At 39.3% G+C, this 22,533-nt stretch overlaps 3 protein-coding genes across 8 annotated transcripts in view; 2 read left to right on the top strand and 1 right to left on the bottom strand.

Annotated features, from left to right (window-relative positions):
* LOC106092761 (katanin p80 WD40 repeat-containing subunit B1) overlaps positions 1–22,533 on the bottom strand; it is a 121,632-nt gene that overhangs the window by 28,519 nt on the left and 70,580 nt on the right. For all 6 annotated transcript variants that reach the window (XM_059366192.1, XM_059366194.1, XM_059366196.1 and 3 more), the window contains one exon: positions 5–355. In XM_059366192.1, the coding sequence (XP_059222175.1) occupies positions 5–355 (351 nt within the window). The remainder of the gene's footprint in view (positions 1–4; positions 356–22,533) is intronic.
* Positions 2,416–6,514, top strand: LOC106092762 (peroxisomal multifunctional enzyme type 2). Its single transcript, XM_013259686.2, has 3 exons — positions 2,416–2,563; positions 4,407–5,186; positions 5,253–6,514. The coding sequence occupies exons 2-3, from the start codon at positions 4,487–4,489 to the stop codon at positions 6,338–6,340; spliced, it is 1,788 nt and encodes a 595-aa protein (XP_013115140.2). The 5' UTR covers positions 2,416–2,563; positions 4,407–4,486; the 3' UTR covers positions 6,341–6,514.
* Positions 6,767–10,193, top strand: LOC131996673 (peroxisomal multifunctional enzyme type 2-like). Its single transcript, XM_059366339.1, has 3 exons — positions 6,767–6,803; positions 8,464–8,865; positions 8,932–10,193. The coding sequence occupies exons 1-3, from the start codon at positions 6,767–6,769 to the stop codon at positions 10,017–10,019; spliced, it is 1,527 nt and encodes a 508-aa protein (XP_059222322.1). The 3' UTR covers positions 10,020–10,193.

Below are 22,533 nucleotides of genomic sequence, written 5' to 3'. Positions count from 1 at the left end.
TCACCTAAAAGTTATACACTTAATGGGATGGCCATAAAATAGACTTGTGGCATCTGTACGCGTAACACACAGTTTTGTTTCTAAATCGAAAATGCTGACAGTGCCATCGACACGGCCCACAGCCAACAGAAATTCGAATGGATGAAATTGAATGCAAGTGATGGCAGCACCAGCTGGCTTATCACAAAATTCCATAATCTGTTTGCTCTTTCGTATGTCCCAGATAATGACAGAGCCCTCCGTACCAGCAGATGCAATCCACAGGCCATCGGGTGAGAATTTCACTGAATTTACATGCGAGATGTGTCCACGATAGATTTTCATGCAATTGTTTTGATTTCGGACATCCCAAAGCCTGTGAAGGAGTAGGAACAATTTGCAAAAAATATATTAAAACACAAATATAGGCTGGCAATCATTTGATTCAAAACAAAATAATTTTATATATTTATATACATAATATATTTAACAATTCTACAACTCTATCGCATTCGTATTTGTGTGGTTCTTTCGATATACAATACCCTATTTTAGCTCTTAACTTTCATTCTTTAAATCTAATTTGGAAGTTGTGAAAAAATTTCTCATATGATGAAATGCACACCCTATAACGAGAGCAGAGACAAGGATAATGGAATAATGTCAAATTGAATGGAGTATTGTTAAATTGAATAATGTTAAATTGAAAATAAAAAAAGTGCATGTTCATTAACCTACTACAACCAGGTTAGATAGCCTAAGGCCATGTTTTCTTCCGGAATATGAAAGGGAATTTTATACCCTTTCGAATGGTGCATAATATTTTATTATAGCTTGGAAGGGGGTCGAACTCCCCACAGTGCGCCGTTCGGACTAATAGGCTAAAAATTCTTAGGATGGCTCTGAACAAGTAATTGGAATTTCTGACCATATCTATAGGGCACTTGTTGATTACAGATTATTTTATGTTGGTTTGTTGCCTGTTTTTTTTTTATACCCCCCACCATAGGATGGGGGTATACTAATTTCGTCATTCTGTTTGTAACTCCTCGAAATATTCGTCTCAGACCCCATAAAGTATATATATTTTTGAACGTCATGACATTTTATAACGATCTAGCCATGTCCGTCCGTCTGCCTGTCGAAAGGAATAAGCTAGCCGCTTGCACAAATACTTCTTATAGGTATAGGTCGGTCAATGTTTTGATATCCGATCTGGGGTCTTGAAATTTTGCAAGACGTGTTTCGTTATGATTTCCAAACATTGTGGCAAATATGGTTCAAATTAGTTTATAACCTGATATAGCAGCCATATAAACCGATCTTGAATCTTGACTCCTTGAGCCACTAGAGGACGCAATTCTTATACAATTTGGGTGAAATTTTGCACAACGGCTTCTCTCTTCAACATACGTGTTAAATATAGTCTGAATCGGTCTAAGCCAACCCATATTTCATAACTAACTCATCGGCCATTTCAAACCAAAGAGCGAAAGAATGAATAAGAGCTGGCGTTAGAGCGTAATACGGGATGACGAGTGACAAATTTTAAAGACACAACATGTTTGTATTGCTTACGATATTTCCTTTATTCCAACTTTCGGTTGCAAAGAAACAAAGCAAAATACGAAAAAATGTTCGAGGGAATGCCCGAATCAAAACAGAATAACCCCAAAATGTTGCAATCCTCAATGTGAATCCTATTGGAATACAATAAAAATATTGTGTCTTTAACGCGAGTTATTTTACGGTACGGGGAACACAAAGCAGAAACCATCTGTTGTATTAGATCTTATGATCTTTGTTTCAAACTAGAATATTTGTTTTAGGAAATAAAACCAAAACAAAAAAGCTTTTGAGTGGTTTATCGTGCGATTTGAGTAAAACATCATGTGATTTTAGATAAATCAAATTATCTGTCCTCAAGGTTCCCCTCTGTCGGAAAATACTGCAACTACGGTTGTGCTATCTATACATAATTTATCTATGACGAGAACCAACTCCCAACCAAAGAGGGTGAGATAATACAAGAGAGGGTTTCTGCTTTGTCTTCCCCGTACCGTAAAATAACATGCGTTAAAGACACAACAATTGGAATCACATTGAGGGTTGCAACATTTTCGGGTTATTCTGTTTTGATTCGGGCATTCGTTCGAACATTTTTCGTATTTTGCTTTGTTTCTTTGCAACCGAAAGTTGGAATAAAAGGAAAAACGAATTATCGTAAGCAACTCAATCATGTTGTGTCTTTAACTTTTGTCACTGGCCATGCCATATTTCGCTCTAATGCCAACTCTTTTCCTTTCTCACCCTCTTTGCTTCCAACATTGCCAACATTTAGTGTTACCTTGCCTCTGTTGGCTATTGATTAATCGCGTTGCCAACTACATAGATTACTGATTGCTTTTCTCCAACTCAACGGGTAATCACATTTACAACACTAAGAATTGCTCAATTTGGGTAATTGCACTTTCATGTTTTTTTTTCCTGTTGGCAAAAAATATTAAACTTATCTTGCACCGAATCATTATCACAACTTGCAAAAATAGCTCAAGATAAGGAGGGCAATAAATCTGCAAACTTAGTAAGTATATATAGTAAACCAACTAGCATCAAATTCTTCATCCACATGGGTGTGTTGATTTTATTTACCTCCTATATATTAATGGCTGGCAATTTTGGAAATCAATTTATCGTCAAGCTGGTTTAGGAGGAGAAATGGGTTGAACGTTCAAAGTCCATATTATTGTTGGGCGATAAAGCAATTTTATTTATTGAATTATTTAGTTTAAAGCAATGACAGCAGAAAGGGCACAAAGTTAACCCTCACCCCCACCTTGCGGTGGATATTCTGTCTAACGTGAACAACTTCACAAACTTGCACTACGTAAAGAACTCAAAATGAGGAGTTAAAAACAATTAAACCTAGTGTAATATGAAGACAGGTTTGTGCGGATATTTAAGCTTAACAAATATATTTTGTTAAAGTTTTTTCCATTTTTCCGGAGTCGGGCAGTCCGCCTTGCGTTTGCCATTCTCTTTGGACGGTCTCTTCCAATTGGCCATCATAGCAGACCAATACAGATGTTCACATGTAGTTTATCATATTAGAATAAGTATCATTAGATCTCTTTTTACGACGACCTATACCATTAAAAAAAAACCTAGCGGCACTCATTTCAACTTAAAATGTGTCATTTCGCGTAGGTTATGTTAGAGTGGCAGTCTATTTTCTTAACCGACTCAGACTTTAATTAGTTCATTGAGATACCACAGTAGCGGCAGACAAGGCCTCTAGTGGTAATAGAACCCACGTTCCCACCCACCATGTGCAACATTTAAGGGAAATTGGAAAAACCGTATTCTTCAGGTGCGCAAAAAGCCAATTCGGAAGACCCATTCATGTTAGACCAAAAGAAAGAAAGAATTATCATAATAATGTTCTATTTGTATCGGTGTAGGCCTACAATTTCCAAAATACAAAATTAATCATCACATATGTAAAATGCATTTTATCTATTTTTTTGCAAATTACAAATTTACCCATGAAAATTTCACTGAGGAACAGGGGCAAACTTCTCTCATATCAATGAATATAGTCCGTTTCAAGTTTAAGCTCAATGATAAGGGGCCATCTTTTTATAGCCGAGTCCGAATGGCGTGCCGCAGTGCGACTCCTCTTTGGAGAGAAGTTTTACATGGTCTAGTACCTAACAAATGTAGCCAGCATTAGGAGGGAAAAACCACCGCTGAAAATTTTTTCTGATGGTCTCGCCAGTATTCGAACCCAGGCGTTCAGCGTCATATGCGGACATGCTAACCTCTGCGCTACGGTGGCCTCCACATTTTATCTAATAACACCTAAAAATTTTGGCTACTTAGGGAAAAAAAATCTAAGTGGACAATGAGAGCATGTCTGTTTTACTATATTAACTAATCGGTAATATTGAAATTTGTTTCAGAAACTAGCATTAGTACTAAAACAATAACAAAAAAGGTCAAAATAAATTTAATCTTTGTAGGTTCACTTCATTTTGTACTGTATACTCTTACAACCCCAAAACAGAACGTTTAATGTGCCGGATTGTATTTTTGTTCCACATTTATGCAAATATTATAATTCTTAAGCTTTGCCGAAAGTTATGAAGAGAAAAACAAAATTCTACTCCCCAAACATCATATGAAAGCTTATCAAAGTACATACGACAACGTAGATAATTCCCCTATCTTTGTTTATTATCATCGCACATAGCAAAAATAGGCAACACACAAACACTTGGACTAACACGACGACGACGATCGTTTATCGGGAGGAGTGCGGAGTATACTTTCTATACTTTGGCTAGAGGGAACGAAGAACTGAATTGAACTTTGACGACGCGATTAAGTTGAATACATTCTCAGAATGATTTTAAATTTCTTTCTAGCACAATAAGTTTCTCAGTTCTGTCTTGGCCAGTGTTGTGTGAAGAGTTCGTGGTAATTTAAATATCAAATAAGACCGAAAATGACTGAACAATTACGTTTTGATGGTCGTGTTGCCATTGTGACTGGCGCTGGTGCTGGATTGGGCCGCGAATACGCTTTGCTTTTGGCTTCTCGTGGTGCTAAAGTTGTAGTAAACGACTTGGGTGGCACTCACAATGGTGAAGGCGCCTCAAGTCGTGCTGCCGATGTGGTGGTTAATGAAATCAAGTCCAAAGGTGGCCAAGCTGTAGCTGACTACAACTCAGTGGTGGATGGCGAGAAAGTAGTGGACACTGCCATTAAGGCTTATGGACGTGTTGATATTATTATCAACAACGCTGGCATTTTGCGTGATCGCAGCATTGCAAAAATTTCCGAACAGGATTGGAATTTAATTCATGATGTCCATTTAAAGGGCAGTTTTAAAGTTACCCAGGCTGCTTGGCCCTACATGAAGAAACAGAACTATGGCCGCATTATTATGACCTCTTCCAACTCGGGAATGTATGGTAACTTTGGACAAGCCAATTATTCGGCAGCCAAAATGGGTTTGGTGGGTCTGGCCAACACTGTGGCCATTGAAGGCACCAAGAACAATATTCACTGCAACGTCATTGTGCCTACAGCTGCCAGTCGTATGACTGAAGGTATTTTGCCTGATATGCTTTTCAACGAATTAAAGCCACAATTGATTGCCCCTGTTGTTGTCTATTTGTGTCACGAATCTTGCGAGGATAACGGTAAGAGAAATAACGAATGACTATGTGAACTTTATTTGAGTCTATTGCTCTTTTTGCATTTTTTAGGCGCCTACATTGAAAGTGCTGCTGGTTGGGCTACCAAAGTACAAATTTTCCGTGGTAAAGGCACTGTCCTTCGTACTTCAATCGAACAGGATACCATCGCTCCTGAAGCAGTGCAGAAACTTTGGGGCAAAGTTACTGATATGAGCGAAGCCACCAGTTTGGATGCCATCAGCCGGGCCTCCGGTTACTTGCTTGAAGTTTTGGAAAAACTTAAGGAAGGTAAAATCGGTGATGTAGAAGATACCTTCTCATTTGGGTCTAAGGATTTGATTCTGTACGCCTTGGGCATTGGAGCTACCGTTAAAAATGCTGATGACTTGAAATTCTTATACGAAAACGATGCTGATTTCTCCCCCATACCCTCATTCTTTGTGATGCCTGGTTTAATGCTCAGCATGAGTTCCAACTTGGTGGCATCTGCTCTGCCATCTGGCAAAGCTGATCTTACCAATATTTTGCATGGCGAACAATACTTGGAAATCTGTGATGACATTCCCACCAGTGGCAAATTGACCACCACTGGCAAGGTATTCGATGTTATGGACAAGGGATCCGGTGCTGTTGTTGTCACTAATTCAGACTCTTACGATGAATCCGGACGACTATTGGTCAAGAATCAAAGCTCCATCTTTGTTGTGGGTGCCGGCAAATTTGGAGGCAAAAACAACCCCATCAATGGTGTTGTACCCATTGTCCCAGCACCCAACCGTGCACCTGATGCCTCAATCCAATACAAGACAAGTGAAGATCAAGCTGCTTTGTACCGCCTTTCTGGTGATTTGAACCCACTACACATAGACCCAAGTTTTGCAGCTATTTCTGGCTTTAAGACTCCTATTTTGCATGGCCTTTGTTCTTTGGGCTTTTCAGTTCGTGCTGTTTTAGCCAAATACGCCAATAACAATTCGGCCCTATTCAAGGCAGTAAAAGTACGTTTTGCCTCGCCCGTCTTGCCCGGACAAACATTGAAGGTCGATATGTGGAAGGAAGGCAAGCGTATCTACTTCCGCACAAGCATTGTCGAAACCGGCAAGGATGTCATTACAGGTGCTTATGTCGACCTTAAAGATACATCTGCCAAGTTGTAAATAAAATGGCAATATAAACGCATTCCCTGCGTAGTTGTTAAGTTAAGAAGAGTTTTACTCTGTGTGGGTGGTTTAATTAGTCTGGTTTAAGATATATATATTTTTTTTACATGTGTACATAATTCCCTTAAAAAATTAATATACAATACAATATTTGTTTTTAAATTATGCATAGATTTTTAAGACTATTATTCCTTTGCTGAAAGTATATGCTAGGGTGCTTGTCAAGATAAAGTGGAAGATAAGATTATGCTTAGCCACTACAAGTGGATAATCATTTCGAATTTTTGAGTGCAAAGGTCAATTTTTAGTGAAGTTTGGCCAGATTGCAAGATAGTGAATTGCTAAATACTTTGTATTAAATAAAAGCAATAGAGTGTTTAACTAAATAATATATTCTTTTCGCAATAAGAGACACAAACAGATATGAAATACATCGTTTATACGAAAAAGTGCGTTCATAGTAAAAACCCATAACTAAATATATATTTTTATATTTGTATACCAACCAAAATCAGCAACCATAAATGCCATAAAAAATTGTTTTAATCTGCCTTATTTTGAGTAACAATTCCTTGGTTGTTTTCTTACCTACTCCCTATTCTTTTATTCTAAACGAATTTCTAAAAAAAGAAAATACTTCACAAAGAAAGGAAAAGTTATTCGGAATAAAATGGTGAAAAAAAAAATTGTGACTAAACCCACAAACTAATGGAAGGGGGTTGTGCCTAAAAATCTAATTAAACAGAATTTTCGCATGAGCATTCTACAAAGAAAGAATGCTCATGCGTGGCATAGCTTTGGCAGAGCAGATAGATAGCTCCACGTTTTGCACGGTGAATGAGGATGCCCCCACTAGGATTACGAGGAGGTGCAGCAGCTCGCCAGACATCTCAATCGCATCCCCTGATCTCCTGAGTGACGTATCCTGGCAAGCCGTCATCTCTTTGGGGTCAGACCACCTCCCCATAATCCTCACCATCGACCGACCACCCGACTTCATAACCTCTGAGCGCCGGACGTTCATCAATTACAAGAAGGCCAATTGGACTGGCTTCAGAGAGTATACCAATCGTCGCTTCAATGAACTGCCACCCCCCTCTGATGTGCTTATGGCCGAGAGGAAATTCCGAGACATCATCAACGCAGCAGCCGCTCGCTTTATACCAGCCGGTCGAATACCGCAAGTGCGACCCAATTTCCCGGCGCAAGCAGTGGTACTCGCAGACGAGCGTGATGGGATTCGTGCTATGGACCCCGCTAACCCCAGAATCAACGAGCTGAATCTGGAAATAAACAGGGTAGTCAACGAACATAAGCGGAATTTGTGGCTGGAACACTTGGAGCAATGTAACTTAGGCACCGGTGCAGGCAAATTGTGGGCCACTGTTAAGTCTCTCTCGAACCCCGGTAGACGGGACGACAGGACCTCAGTCACTTTTGGCGAGTTAACCGTGACTGATCCGAAGAGATGCGCCAGGTTGTTCAACCGTCAATTTATTGTGCATCCCGAGAGAGACAGGGCAAGGAGGAGAGCCATTCGCCGTATTCGTGGTCTCCGAGCCGATGAACAGCCATCACAATTTACCGTGGGCGAAGTTACGAATGTCATCCGTGGCGCCAAACCTTCCCGCTACTGAAGCCTGTTAAAGACCCGAGTTTGGGGGAGTCGTACAGACCGATCTCCCTTCTCTCACCAGTGGCTAAGACGCTTGAGGCATTACTCCTCCCGAGCCTCGTAGGAGAATTTCCATTCGCCGAGCATCAACACGGATTTCGGAGACTGCACAGCACAACAACAGCTTTGCATGCCATCACCACACACATTTGCCGTGGCTTCAATCAACCCAGGCCATGTGATAGGACGGTCCTCGTGGCACTGGACCTATCGAAGGCATTCGACACGGTCAGCCATGCCAAATTATTTGAGGACATCGCCAACACGTCCCTCCAGCCAGGCCTGAAACGTTGGGTCGCGAATTATCTGTGTGGCCGCCAGTCATTTGTGGAATTTAGGGATAAGAAGTCAAAACACCGTAGAGTGAAACAGGGAGTTCCCCAAGGTGGGGTGATATCTCCGGCTCTGTTTAACCTCTACCTATCCTCCATCCCACCCCCTCCAGACGGCATTTTGCGTGATCGCAGCATTGCAAAAATTTCCGAACAGGATTGGAATTTAATTCATGATGTCCATTTAAAGGGCAGTTTTAAAGTTACCCAGGCTGCTTGGCCCTACATGAAGAAACAGAACTATGGCCGCATTATTATGACCTCTTCCAACTCGGGAATGTATGGTAACTTTGGACAAGCCAATTATTCGGCAGCCAAAATGGGTTTGGTGGGTCTGGCCAACACTGTGGCCATTGAAGGCACCAAGAACAATATTCACTGCAACGTCATTGTGCCTACAGCTGCCAGTCGTATGACTGAAGGTATTTTGCCTGATATGCTTTTCAACGAATTAAAGCCACAATTGATTGCCCCTGTTGTTGTCTATTTGTGTCACGAATCTTGCGAGGATAACGGTAAGAGAAATAACGAATGACTATGTGAACTTTATTTGAGTCTATTGCTCTTTTTGCATTTTTTAGGCGCCTACATTGAAAGTGCTGCTGGTTGGGCTACCAAAGTACAAATTTTCCGTGGTAAAGGCACTGTCCTTCGTACTTCAATCGAACAGGATACCATCGCTCCTGAAGCAGTGCAGAAACTTTGGGGCAAAGTTACTGATATGAGCGAAGCCACCAGTTTGGATGCCATCAGCCGGGCCTCCGGTTACTTGCTTGAAGTTTTGGAAAAACTTAAGGAAGGTAAAATCGGTGATGTAGAAGATACCTTCTCATTTGGGTCTAAGGATTTGATTCTGTACGCCTTGGGCATTGGAGCTACCGTTAAAAATGCTGATGACTTGAAATTCTTATACGAAAACGATGCTGATTTCTCCCCCATACCCTCATTCTTTGTGATGCCTGGTTTAATGCTCAGCATGAGTTCCAACTTGGTGGCATCTGCTCTGCCATCTGGCAAAGCTGATCTTACCAATATTTTGCATGGCGAACAATACTTGGAAATCTGTGATGACATTCCCACCAGTGGCAAATTGACCACCACTGGCAAGGTATTCGATGTTATGGACAAGGGATCCGGTGCTGTTGTTGTCACTAATTCAGACTCTTACGATGAATCCGGACGACTATTGGTCAAGAATCAAAGCTCCATCTTTGTTGTGGGTGCCGGCAAATTTGGAGGCAAAAAGAACCCCATCAATGGTGTTGTACCCATTGTCCCAGCACCCAACCGTGCACCTGATGCCTCAATCCAATACAAGACAAGTGAAGATCAAGCTGCTTTGTACCGCCTTTCTGGTGATTTGAACCCACTACACATAGACCCAAGTTTTGCAGCTATTTCTGGCTTTAAGACTCCTATTTTGCATGGCCTTTGTTCTTTGGGCTTTTCAGTTCGTGCTGTTTTAGCCAAATACGCCAATAACAATTCGGCCCTATTCAAGGCAGTAAAAGTACGTTTTGCCTCGCCCGTCTTGCCCGGACAAACATTGAAGGTCGATATGTGGAAGGAAGGCAAGCGTATCTACTTCCGCACAAGCATTGTCGAAACCGGCAAGGATGTCATTACAGGTGCTTATGTCGACCTTAAAGATACATCTGCCAAGTTGTAAATAAAATGGCAATATAAACGCATTCCCTGCGTAGTTGTTAAGTTAAGAAGAGTTTTACTCTGTGTGGGTGGTTTAATTAGTCTGGTTTAAGATATATATATTTTTTTTACATGTGTACATAATTCCCTTAAAAAATTAATATACAATACAATATTTGTTTTTAAATTATGCATAGATTTTTAAGACTATTATTCCTTTGCTGAAAGTATATGCTAGGGTGCTTGTCAAGATAAAGTGGAAGATAAGATTATGCTTAGCCACTACAAGTGGATAATCATTTCGAATTTTTGAGTGCAAAGGTCAATTTTTAGTGAAGTTTGGCCAGATTGCAAGATAGTGAATTGCTAAATACTTTGTATTAAATAAAAGCAATAGAGTGTTTAACTAAATAATATATTCTTTTCGCAATAAGAGACACAAACAGATATGAAATACATCGTTTATACGAAAAAGTGCGTTCATAGTAAAAACCCATAACTAAATATATATTTTTATATTTGTATACCAACCAAAATCAGCAACCATAAATGCCATAAAAAATTGTTTTAATCTGCCTTATTTTGAGTAACAATTCCTTGGTTGTTTTCTTACCTACTCCCTATTCTTTTATTCTAAACGAATTTCTAAAAAAAGAAAATACTTCACAAAGAAAGGAAAAGTTATTCGGAATAAAATGGTGAAAAAAAAAATTGTGACTAAACCCACAAACTAATGGAAGGGGGTTGTGCCTAAAAATCTAATTAAACAGAATTTTCGCATGAGCATTCTACAAAGAAAGAATGCTCATGCGTGGCATAGCTTTGGCAGAGCAGATAGATAGCTCCACGTTTTGCACGGTGAATGAGGATGCCCCCACTAGGATTACGAGGAGGTGCAGCAGCTCGCCAGACATCTCAATCGCATCCCCTGATCTCCTGAGTGACGTATCCTGGCAAGCCGTCATCTCTTTGGGGTCAGACCACCTCCCCATAATCCTCACCATCGACCGACCACCCGACTTCATAACCTCTGAGCGCCGGACGTTCATCAATTACAAGAAGGCCAATTGGACTGGCTTCAGAGAGTATACCAATCGTCGCTTCAATGAACTGCCACCCCCCTCTGATGTGCTTATGGCCGAGAGGAAATTCCGAGACATCATCAACGCAGCAGCCGCTCGCTTTATACCAGCCGGTCGAATACCGCAAGTGCGACCCAATTTCCCGGCGCAAGCAGTGGTACTCGCAGACGAGCGTGATGGGATTCGTGCTATGGACCCCGCTAACCCCAGAATCAACGAGCTGAATCTGGAAATAAACAGGGTAGTCAACGAACATAAGCGGAATTTGTGGCTGGAACACTTGGAGCAATGTAACTTAGGCACCGGTGCAGGCAAATTGTGGGCCACTGTTAAGTCTCTCTCGAACCCCGGTAGACGGGACGACAGGACCTCAGTCACTTTTGGCGAGTTAACCGTGACTGATCCGAAGAGATGCGCCAGGTTGTTCAACCGTCAATTTATTGTGCATCCCGAGAGAGACAGGGCAAGGAGGAGAGCCATTCGCCGTATTCGTGGTCTCCGAGCCGATGAACAGCCATCACAATTTACCGTGGGCGAAGTTACGAATGTCATCCGTGGCGCCAAACCTTCCCGCTACTGAAGCCTGTTAAAGACCCGAGTTTGGGGGAGTCGTACAGACCGATCTCCCTTCTCTCACCAGTGGCTAAGACGCTTGAGGCATTACTCCTCCCGAGCCTCGTAGGAGAATTTCCATTCGCCGAGCATCAACACGGATTTCGGAGACTGCACAGCACAACAACAGCTTTGCATGCCATCACCACACACATTTGCCGTGGCTTCAATCAACCCAGGCCATGTGATAGGACGGTCCTCGTGGCACTGGACCTATCGAAGGCATTCGACACGGTCAGCCATGCCAAATTATTTGAGGACATCGCCAACACGTCCCTCCAGCCAGGCCTGAAACGTTGGGTCGCGAATTATCTGTGTGGCCGCCAGTCATTTGTGGAATTTAGGGATAAGAAGTCAAAACACCGTAGAGTGAAACAGGGAGTTCCCCAAGGTGGGGTGATATCTCCGGCTCTGTTTAACCTCTACCTATCCTCCATCCCACCCCCTCCAGACGGCATAGAGATCGTATCATATGCGGACGACTGTACGATCATGGCATCAGGCCCCCCACCCATTGATGACATCTGCGATAGGTTGAACGTCTACCTCAACGAGCTTGCCTCATATTTCGCTGCAAGAAATCTGAAGATATCCGCCACCAAATCTTCAGCCACACTGTTCACTACAAATACGCGTGAGGTGAATTCTGAGCTGACTGTGATGGTCGATGGAGAAATGATTCCGACCATCAAGTGTCCCAAAATACTTGGCGTCACATTTTACAGCTCCTACACTTTCTCCCCACATGCCACAGCAATCTGCAATAAAGTCAAAAGTAGAAACAAGGTCCTCAAGTCACTCGCTGGCAGTACTTGGGGTGCAGACAAAGAAACCTTGTTGACCACGTACAAAGCAATTGGCCGGTCTGTGGTAAGTTATGCAGCGCCAGTGTGGTCACGTCAACTTTGTGACACGCAGTGGAATAATATTCAGATCTGTCAGAATGCCGCCCTCCGAACTGCGACGGGCTGTCTCCTTAGTTCTCATGTGGACCACCTCCATCAGGAGACAAAGATCCTACCAGTGCGAAGACATAACTACATGCTGTCTAAGCAATACCTTTTGGGCTGTTATCGCAGAAATCATCCAAATAATCATCTTGTGGATAGATACCCACCGCCCAGAAGCCTTAAGGTTGATCTACACGATCTGGAGCGTGAGGTCCAGCGCTACAAGAGAGAACCTCTAGATCAAGCGGCATATCAAGCGGGTCTGAACAACATTCATTCAGACACGGTAGCAGACGCGTTAATTGGCTACCGGGTGAATGTAGTCCTTGGAGAACGACCGCCACCCATTGCACCCGAAGAAATCGACCTCCCCGGCAAACCAGAGTGGTTCTGGCTCAATTACGTTCCGGCAGATGCAGCCGCCTCAATTCCCACATAGCTAGGATTGATGCCGACGTGCAAGATGTATGTCCCGATTGTAACCAGGGACCGCACGATACACGTCACCTGTTTAACTGCCCGGCCAGACCCACTCGACTCAGACCCAGATCCCTGTGGACGCATCCCATCTTAGTCGCGGAGTTTCTGGGTCTTGACACTCAACAGAATCAAGCAGACGAAAGATAGTACACAATAAACTGCTACAACAACAACAACAAAGAAAGAGGGGATGCTTCTTTCATATCAAACAATTCCCATTGAAGTATTATTTAATGACAAGTTTGGTTAGGTTAGACAGACCAAATAATATAATCCTAAGCACCCCTAGAAGGCCGCGAAACATGGTGGATTTTCGTTGATGAATTGAGGGTGTTGTTATGTATCTGGTCCGAATTCAGTTTTCTAGCTTGGGGACTTTGTTCTCTTCTTCAGTTGTGTGAACTCCGAGAACCATTTTGTTGCTAATGCTTTCATTTACGAAATGAATATTGCAACAAGTAAGGGCGCGCTAAATTCGGCCGGGCCGAATCTTTTATACCCTCCACCGTGGATTACATTTGTCCAGTTCTTTGCGCGGTATCTCTTATTAGGCAAACAAAGAATAATGGATAGGAATTGTTATGCTATTGGAGCTATATCAAGTTATAGTCCGATTCGGACCATAAATGAATTGAATGTTGAAGACCATAGTAGAAGTCATTGGGTAATATATCACTCCATTTGGATAAGAATTGCGCCTTGTAGGTGCTCAAGAAGCATATTCGGGAGATCGCTTAATATGGGAGCTGTATCAGGTTATAGTGGCCTTCTAGTGGCCCAAGATCGGTTTATATGACAGCTATATCAAAACATAGACCGATATGACCCATTTACAATCCCAACCGACCTTCACTGATAAGAAGTATTTGTGCAAAATTTCAAGCGCCTAGCTTTACTCCTTCGAAAGTTAGTTAGTTCGGCAGACGGACGGACATGGCTAGATTGTCTTAAAATGTCATAACGATCAAGTGTATATTTTATGCAGTCTTAGACGAATATTTCGAGGTGTTACAAACGGAATGACGAAATTAGTATACCCCCATATTATGGTGGAGGGTATAGTAAAGCATGTGAATGAATGGTTACTATTTGTTTTTCTCTCCTCTTGGACTTTAAGTTGCAAAAAGAAGACAATTCATAAGTAATTTCAACGTTTTGATTAGTGTCCCTATTCCCAGCACGTGATAGCTGTTAGCACCACATATGGTATCGAGCGGAGAGTATCAGTGAGAGGTCAGGCGGCACCGGCACTTGGACAAATACTGAGTGCCTATGACGCTCGCTATGACAAAGCGAGTTAATGGCGCCTTTAAACGATTTATGGGGTGTTCATCGTCATTTTGGAAAGCTCAGTTGGGAGCTACCGTCCACAGATTGTCAATAGTAGAATGCTTTTTATACGTAGAAGCTGCAACCGCAGCCGTGGACAATAAGCGATATGCTGGCAAAATTTGTCAATTCTTCAGCCATGTATAACTTCTCAAAAAAGAGGTGTCACTTTTCAGTGACACTCCGTTTGGACTCGACATAAAACAGGAGGTCCCCTTAGCATTGAGCTTAATTTTGAATCAGGCAGCACTCAATACTGTGAGAAGTTAGTTTCCGTATAATAAACACTAAACCATAAACCATTTGAAAACAGCAGAAAATGTTTGCTGATATAGCATACAATTACTGCTGTCCCATTTTCAGCAGATGAGGTTCGCTACCTCCACATACAAATGTGGCTATGACAACAATCTCAAACGGCTCAAGACAAATGTGTGTTCCGTCTGCAATCAGGAACATAACAATAAAAGGCGCCTGTTCATCTGCCCACCACGTTATACTGGAAAAATCTCAAACAAGTTCTATATTTTCTAAATTTGAATACATTTAACAGAGCAAACAAGCCAGATTGAGCGTGAAAGACCACCTATAGGCCATAATTAGGAACCATGAAAAAATTTTATCAGCAGTTCGCATGACCTCAACTTATAAGTGCATCCTGCACATAACAAAAGCATACTCTAAACGTTTTCCCAGGGTGTGTTTTAGAATTGGACTGTATATTTATTTGCGCCTATGGCGCAATATGACTTTATTTAAATCCCGGCGTGAACATAAGACAAATTTTCAGCGGAGGTTATCCCCTTAGTAATGCTGGCTACATTTGTGAGGTACATATCTTGCCATGTTAAAACTTCTCAACTAAGTGTTGTCGCTATGCGGCAAGCCGTTCGGCCCCTTATCATTGAGCTAAAAATTTTATCGGACTGTACTAATTGGTATGCGAGATGCATCCCCTGTCCCTTAGTGGAATGTTCATGGGAAATTTAGTAGTATTTATTTAGTTAGGTTCCATAGAGTAAACTAATTACGCCTAAAAGTATGTTAATATTTTTTCTTTTCATTACAACTAACGAGACCTCTCTAAGTTTACGCAATAAATAAAAAAAAACATTCTGCTGCTTCAAGTGGGTAGCAAAAAAAACTCTGTTGTATGATCTCAATTTAATGCGATTTAAGTTCAAAGAGATGTGTAAACTTCCCTACAAGTTTCTATAGCCCCCGAATACAAGACACAAACTTTTTTCAAATTGGTTTGTTAATTGGATTATTAAAAAACGACAATTTATTGCTAAATATCACAATGACCCGAGTTGTGTTAACTTACAGCTTTGTATAAGGGCAATTCCATGAAAATTTACCCCCCTTACTCAAAAAAAAAATTAAATTGGAAAATTTTAGATAAATGTATACCTAAAGGAAGCCTTAGAAGTGAAAGCATTGATTTCAGTAAAGTCCAAAATCCATTTGTCATATTTAGTTTTTCATACGTATCACACGATGTGTACAACTTTCAGATTTCTATTTTTGAAATTGCATATGACATGTCTGTTCGTGTAATGACAGCTTAAATAATACCGGCTGAACATCCATCTTATAATAGGTCGCATTGTTTCTCACAAATGGTAGAATCCATTCAATGCTGGTATCAATCATTACAGAATAATAATGTTATGCTTTGAAAATATGTGCTTGCAGTTGAGTTTTTCGATACTAGTCAATGCAAGCACTTTTGTTTTGAGGTTCAAGTATGTAATACCAGTTTCGAACAAGATTTTTTTTTTTTCAAATGAACAAAATTTTTAAATATTTTTTGACAAATTTGAGGATATAAGGAGTTAACATAAATGTCACCTTGTAAATTTTAGGGTATCTTTTGAATAACTTAATACTGAGGACGTCGAGGAAGAAGAGACTTAGAACATCAGCTGTGTGTGTGTGTACCGAACTGGTAGTCAGAAGGAGTTCCACTTTGGGTTTTCATTTTATTGAGAACGTGTCTGATTTAGAGGATATGAACATTCGCAAGTTTTTAGGCTTTTTAAAGCGTTCCGAATCGTTCAACGGCAGGAACTAGAAAGTATCTTCGTTCTCCTGTTCCTGTTGTATCACAATGGAACGTCTATGTGATTCTGATCCCAGCGAAACAAATGTGTGATGTCAAACAAATCTGAAAAAAATTCTGAAGTCTTCCGAAAAGAACGTGCCGAGTCCGTTCTGAATTCTGTACGACAGAGGGAATTTTTTTCCGACAGTCTTGTAAGAATTCTGAACGAAGTCTGACCGTCTTTTTGTTTGGTGTTTTTTAATTCCGACAGTTCGAAAGGAATTCTGAACTATTTCTGCACGGTTTTTCCGTAAGAATTTTTGTTCCGACCGTTCTAAACGACGTCTGAACGTTCTGTCGTATGGTTTTTTTTATTTTATTTTTTTTCCCCGACAGTTCGGTCTGTCTGAACTTGGTGTCGAATGTTTGTGCTTGGTTTTTCGCAATGGAATGTTTAAGAGCAACTGTTGGAAAACATATTCAAATTCTATAACATTTCAGAATTCGGTTGGAATTTGATAAGACAATTCGAAAAGTACATCCGAATTTTATATTTTTTTTTTCAGAATTCGGTCGGAAATCGAAAAACCATGCTGGAAAACCCATCCGTATTCATTAATGGGTGGATTATGGATTGCAACCCAACTTCAGTTGAGTTGCCAACGGTAAAATTTGTTGTGGAAATTACAATTTCTGTATTGAATTCCATACTTTTTTACAATGTAATTTATAGCTGAACGTTCAAAACACTGATATTAAATAAAACTGACAAAAATTTCTAACTTAATAATATTTTATTCATGATATTATCATTTGGCAGCGCAACTATAGTTGGGTTGCCATCCATAATCAACCCCTAAGACTCAACATCAGAATTCGGTCAGAAGGCTTAACTAAAACTCTAAATTCCCTTCGGAAATTCACATGATATTGGTTCAAAATACTGTAAGCATCGGAAGAATTATCAGATTTCCCTCTGACAATTCGTTCCATATATATTTCGTTAAGAATTCAGACAGAAAAATATAACCTAACCTACCCATAAAAACGTCATTAAGCAAAATATGATATAATATCTGCACCTTCTTTTCAACCTAACCTATAGTCTTGTGTCGTTCGGGAACGAACTAGTTCCAATAAACGACTACCTAAATGGAACGATCGGTACTAGTTCCATCTTTTTCACTCTTATAGTTCCTTGTCTCTTTTAATTTAATTTTCAGTTTCGTTCCATCGGTTGTACTCAACTCTTCCAGCTGTATCGACAGCTGGTTTCATTTTAAAGATATCGATAGCATTTACTTGATTCTTTATTTCATTTCATTCATTGGTCTTTATTGGAAAAACTTGCTTAAATACCTTTGAATTTTTTCTTTTTGTTTAGTAAAGAGGACATATTGTAAATGTCAAATTAAACAGGTACTATATATACATCAAAACACACAATTGTTTATTAAAAAAAAGAAAAAAACCTTCGAGATCTCTTCGATGTTGCTGAAATTTGAGACAGTAAGTTGTGTTAGGCCAATCGACATCCTTCTTCAATTTGGCCCAGATCTATATATATATATATATATATATATATCGATCTGTCCATTAAAGATTTAGGCCCATAAATGGAGCATTTATTGTCCGATTTCGCTGAAATCTGGGACATTGAAATGTGCTAAGCTCTTCGACATCCTTTTTCAATTTGACCCAGATCGGTCTAGATTTGGATATAGCTACCATATAGACCGATCTCTCGATTTAAAGTCTTGAACCCATAAAAGGCTCATATTATCCGATTTCGTTAAAATGTGACACAGTGATTTATGTTTGCCTTTTCGACATCAGTGTCCTATATGGTTCAGATCGGGCTATATGTGGATATAGCTGTCAAAAGGACCAATAATTTTTTTGTATTTATTGGACCACTTATTTGGTCCAAATCGGACCATATTTGGATATAGCTGCTATGGGTGCATAAATTATGGGCTTTTTACGGTATTATGACGAAAGGTGAAAAAGATAGGTTCGATTAAGATATAGCTCTCATATACATATATCTATTGTCCGAATTTATAATTGTAGGGTAGGTAGGGTAGGGTAGTCGGCTCCGCCCTATTTTTGCCTATCCTTATTGATTTTTATCTGATTTCGCTTAAATCGTAGGATAAAAATGTATCAGACCTCTCTACTTCCTTGGCGAATATGGTTTAGATGTGGTGATAGCTAGATATAGAAATTATGTTGAGCTATCTCTTGATCGAAGTTCTTGATTTTTTTTTTATAAAGATATTCTTGCCATTTAAATATTACAATGAGCCAAGAATGCCTTTTTCAGAATCTTATATTATCTTCTGAGTAAATGTCTGCAATTTATTATGGCTCTCCATGTTCATATTTTGCTAAATGTAATAGACGTTACACACAAAAACCAGACGTTTTTCGTTATCAGCATAAAGTTATTCAAAAAGATACACCATAATTGGAAACTTGTACTTATTTCCTGAATTTTTTTTAAAACTGTTGTTTATTCAAAAAAAAACTTTTTGCTAATTTTTCGTAACGGGCGTTGCATACTTGAACCTCAAAATAAAAGTACTTGTATTGACTAGTATTTAAAAACTCAATTTAATGCTAGCACATATTTTCAAAGCTTAACACCCTTATTTTGTAATAATCGATACCAGCATTGAAAGGATTCTACAAATTTTGAGAAACAATGATGTCAATCCGACCTTTTATAAGCCGGTATTACTTAAATGAAAAAGCGAGCATTTTTGGGACTTTTTAAAACGAGTTTAATTATTATTATTTTTTTAATCAATGTTGCCATTAGATATAAAGGCTGCTTGGGTGTACATTTATTTAAATTTTTCTAATTGTAAGTTTTTGAGTATGAGGGTAAATTTTCGTGGAATTGCCCTCATGCCACTTTTACATTCAGAAAACCTAGATTGAAATAAATATTCTTGCCTAATATCTATTGAGGTCCCGTGTGTTAACGCAGGTAAAATAGAAAAAATGTTGTGAAATCGGTTCAAATTAATGAATCGGACCCAGAGATAGTCTGTATGTCGGTTTTTTTTTTTTAATTTTTCACTGTTAAGAAGTTGTAAACGTCGAAAACGTCATGTACTTGTATAAAATGTATACAAAGTAGTAAACCTCATATGCTTGAAATTTCTCCGCCTCTTGTTTAGTATTGACAACATATCATTGTTTTAGATTTGTTGTTGTTGCTATAGCGCGTATATAGATTTTTCAAAATTTTAAATTTGATAAAAAAGTTTTTATTTTAAATCTATTTTTAATCAGCGCTCTGCCTTCAGGAGCAGTTTTCTCACGTTAAGATATTCAGAAATGCCGCCAGTATGTATTAGTGAGGAAGAATAACAGTAATAGAAGCACGTTCTAACTCATACACCAGTGTTGCCATATTCATAGATTCACAAAAATTTGATTTTTAAATGCTGTCAAAAACTAGTTTTTTTTTGGCTAGGTTTAAGACGTATAAATTATACGTCGGAGTTTCCGACAGACCATCTTTGATCGGGTCAAACCAGGTATTAATCGATTCGGAAAAATTAGTTAATATTATACATGAAGTTTTGAATGCTATGGCTATATAAAATTGGAAAAGGTCGCTAGGGACGAAGTGTTAAAAGAACTGAAAATCAGTTTGCCATTTTTGAACGAATGGAAGTATATTTATGAAATTTGAAATGTATAGAACGCTCGCGGTTGTTAGACGATATGCGAAATTTCCGGGCCCAGAAAAGGCTGGGGCATATTCGTGGGCCCTCTGATTAAATCATTCCCTACAAATTTTTGTTTGCGCTGCGAAATGTTTATTTGTGGTTCGATTTCCTTAAATTTCTTTATTTGTCGGAAAGGCTTTGCAAGCCCTACAGACACATAATTTTTTGTGCCAAATATCTCTAATTATTGTGGAGATGTTCGACTTAAAAATTTATTTTTTGATTTAGTTTTTATCGAAGCGAAGACATGTTAAATGTTGAAAATCGGACTGCGCTTTTGGCAGCCCCAAAAAATTTTTGTGGATCCGAGATGACCAACTTTGAAGCCTTACCAATGGGCCCTAGGCCTTCTGATCCAGAAATTTTGCACATAGCCAGGATATCTGGTAAAACCATAACAAATTTCGCGAAGATATCTTTATCCGTTCACAAATATCAAACTAATTTTTCCCATCCCACTGTGCGTTGTGTTCTCTGAAACGAAAAATTTGCCAATTGAGCAATTCGTAAACTCTCAAAACGATTGTGTTATCTTAAATGAGCACACGTTCGTAACTTTCCCTGATGGTATGGCAGCTTTGAGTGCCGATGCCAGCTCTTCAATCGTTTTCATGGATCCTGGCATAAAAAATGCGGCTTATTTTAGGGAAAATATTATGGAAGCTCCGTTAAAGCCGTATACATACATTTTTATCGTTTTAATTATAAAACGAGTAAAAGTTAAGTTCGGCCGGCCCGAATCTTATATACCCTTCACTATGGCATGTGACAAGTTCTTTGAATGACACAAGTATATATAAGCTGGTATAGCCAATTGGCTGATATGGGCAGTATTTGTCATGCCTGTTAGAGGTCCTAGAAAAATATCATCTCCAAAATTTCAGTATGTCGAGTAATAATTGTACCATCCAGAGACTCAGAAATCCAAAGTGGGAGATCGGTTTATATGGTATATTAGGTTATGAGCCGATTTATACCATACTTGTCACAGTTGTTGGAAGTCATACCAAAACGATATGTGCGATAACTAGCAACCAATGAAGTTATCATACCTACCTCGTGTATGTGTATATAAAATCGCTACTAAAATAATTGTGTTTAAAGAGGCAACAATCTGACTACATTTACGACACAGCATGCATATGTCGATTGTTCGCACGTTTGTAATTAGACGTTATTTATTTTAAGTTTTCGACGAAGTCTCTCTTTTTCCACTTTTTAAAGGAAACATTTGACGAGTACTTTTCACATTCCTACATTCACACAACCATTTGAAATGTGCACATATGTTTGGTTGTGAATATGTATGCTGCCCAGTAGGCAAAAACGTCTATCATGACATTGCCTTCAATGATTTCTTTAAGATAATTTAAAGCTTGCTACCTATAATGAAAAAACTGTACAAGTTTTCATTGAAAAATTAAATTTAAATGCTCTTCTTCGCCCTCATTAAAGACGTCTTAGCAGACTATGTCATGTAAATCGTAATCGATTGGAAAAAACACAAACGCCGAATGCTGACGAGTACGGAATTTCTGTTGGATTATTACACAAAACACTTTTGCACCGACAAGTATTGGAAACACCAATAATATTATTTATTGTTGTTCAGGTATTTGAGACTAGAAGAAAAACTAAATACCAAAGATATTCCAATATTTTAAATATATCGTAAAACAAATCTTGAGTGAAATCTTATTTTTCTTTTTTAAAGCCGTAAATGCGAGGGATTTATGTACAAGGAATATGTCAGATTTCCCATAAACAGAAGGACTTTAAATTAATTTAATTATTATTTGTTAACATTTAAAAATTAAACGTTAATGCATAAACAATTCGTCCGCCTATCTATTGTAGAATCAGAGACAGTCTACTATCAGGCTATTTATAGAAATGAAAGCCTCAATTGGAGCAACTTCTGTTTACCATTGCGGGGCATTTACACAGAAGATGTTCTGAAGTTTTCTCTTTCTCTATGCCCAATTACCAACGATATCAGCAGATATCGTCAAGAAATGCGCTTTCAGTAAATATAACATTCAAACCCTGTATCTGCTGCTCAAATGAATAGTTACCGTTTTATGCGGATTTACGTCTAGAACGCTTTCGCCAATCCAGGGCCAGACAATTTAAAGGGGTCAAAGTTTTTGAATGACCAAAGGAACTTTCACTCAGTCACAATTTCTTGGAAATCCCAGATTAATGCATACCGTTGGGGAGTTTCCCAGGAAATGTGTATCCAGGATTAGTTCTCCAATTTTCTGCGGAGTTACTGCAATAGCAGTAGCAG

The sequence above is a fragment of the Stomoxys calcitrans genome, chromosome 4, assembly GCF_963082655.1.
Source record: "Stomoxys calcitrans chromosome 4, idStoCalc2.1, whole genome shotgun sequence".
NCBI lineage: Eukaryota > Metazoa > Arthropoda > Insecta > Diptera > Muscidae > Stomoxys > Stomoxys calcitrans.
Note: the sequence above shows the minus strand (reverse complement) of the source record. Positions and strands in the feature narration are given on the sequence as shown.

Bases quoted from the DNA above. Each gene is read 5' to 3' on its own strand.
- LOC106092762 (XM_013259686.2), top strand. From the start codon at position 4,487: ATGACTGAACAATTACGTTTTGATGGTCGTGTTGCCATTGTGACTGGC. The intron at 5,187-5,252 runs GTAAGAGAAATA...TGCATTTTTTAG, and splicing joins CGAATCTTGCGAGGATAACG to GCGCCTACATTGAAAGTGCT.
- LOC131996673 (XM_059366339.1), top strand. From the start codon at position 6,767: ATGAAATACATCGTTTATACGAAAAAGTGCGTTCATA. The intron at 6,804-8,463 runs GTAAAAACCCAT...CACCCCCTCCAG, and splicing joins TACGAAAAAGTGCGTTCATA to ACGGCATTTTGCGTGATCGC. The intron at 8,866-8,931 runs GTAAGAGAAATA...TGCATTTTTTAG, and splicing joins CGAATCTTGCGAGGATAACG to GCGCCTACATTGAAAGTGCT.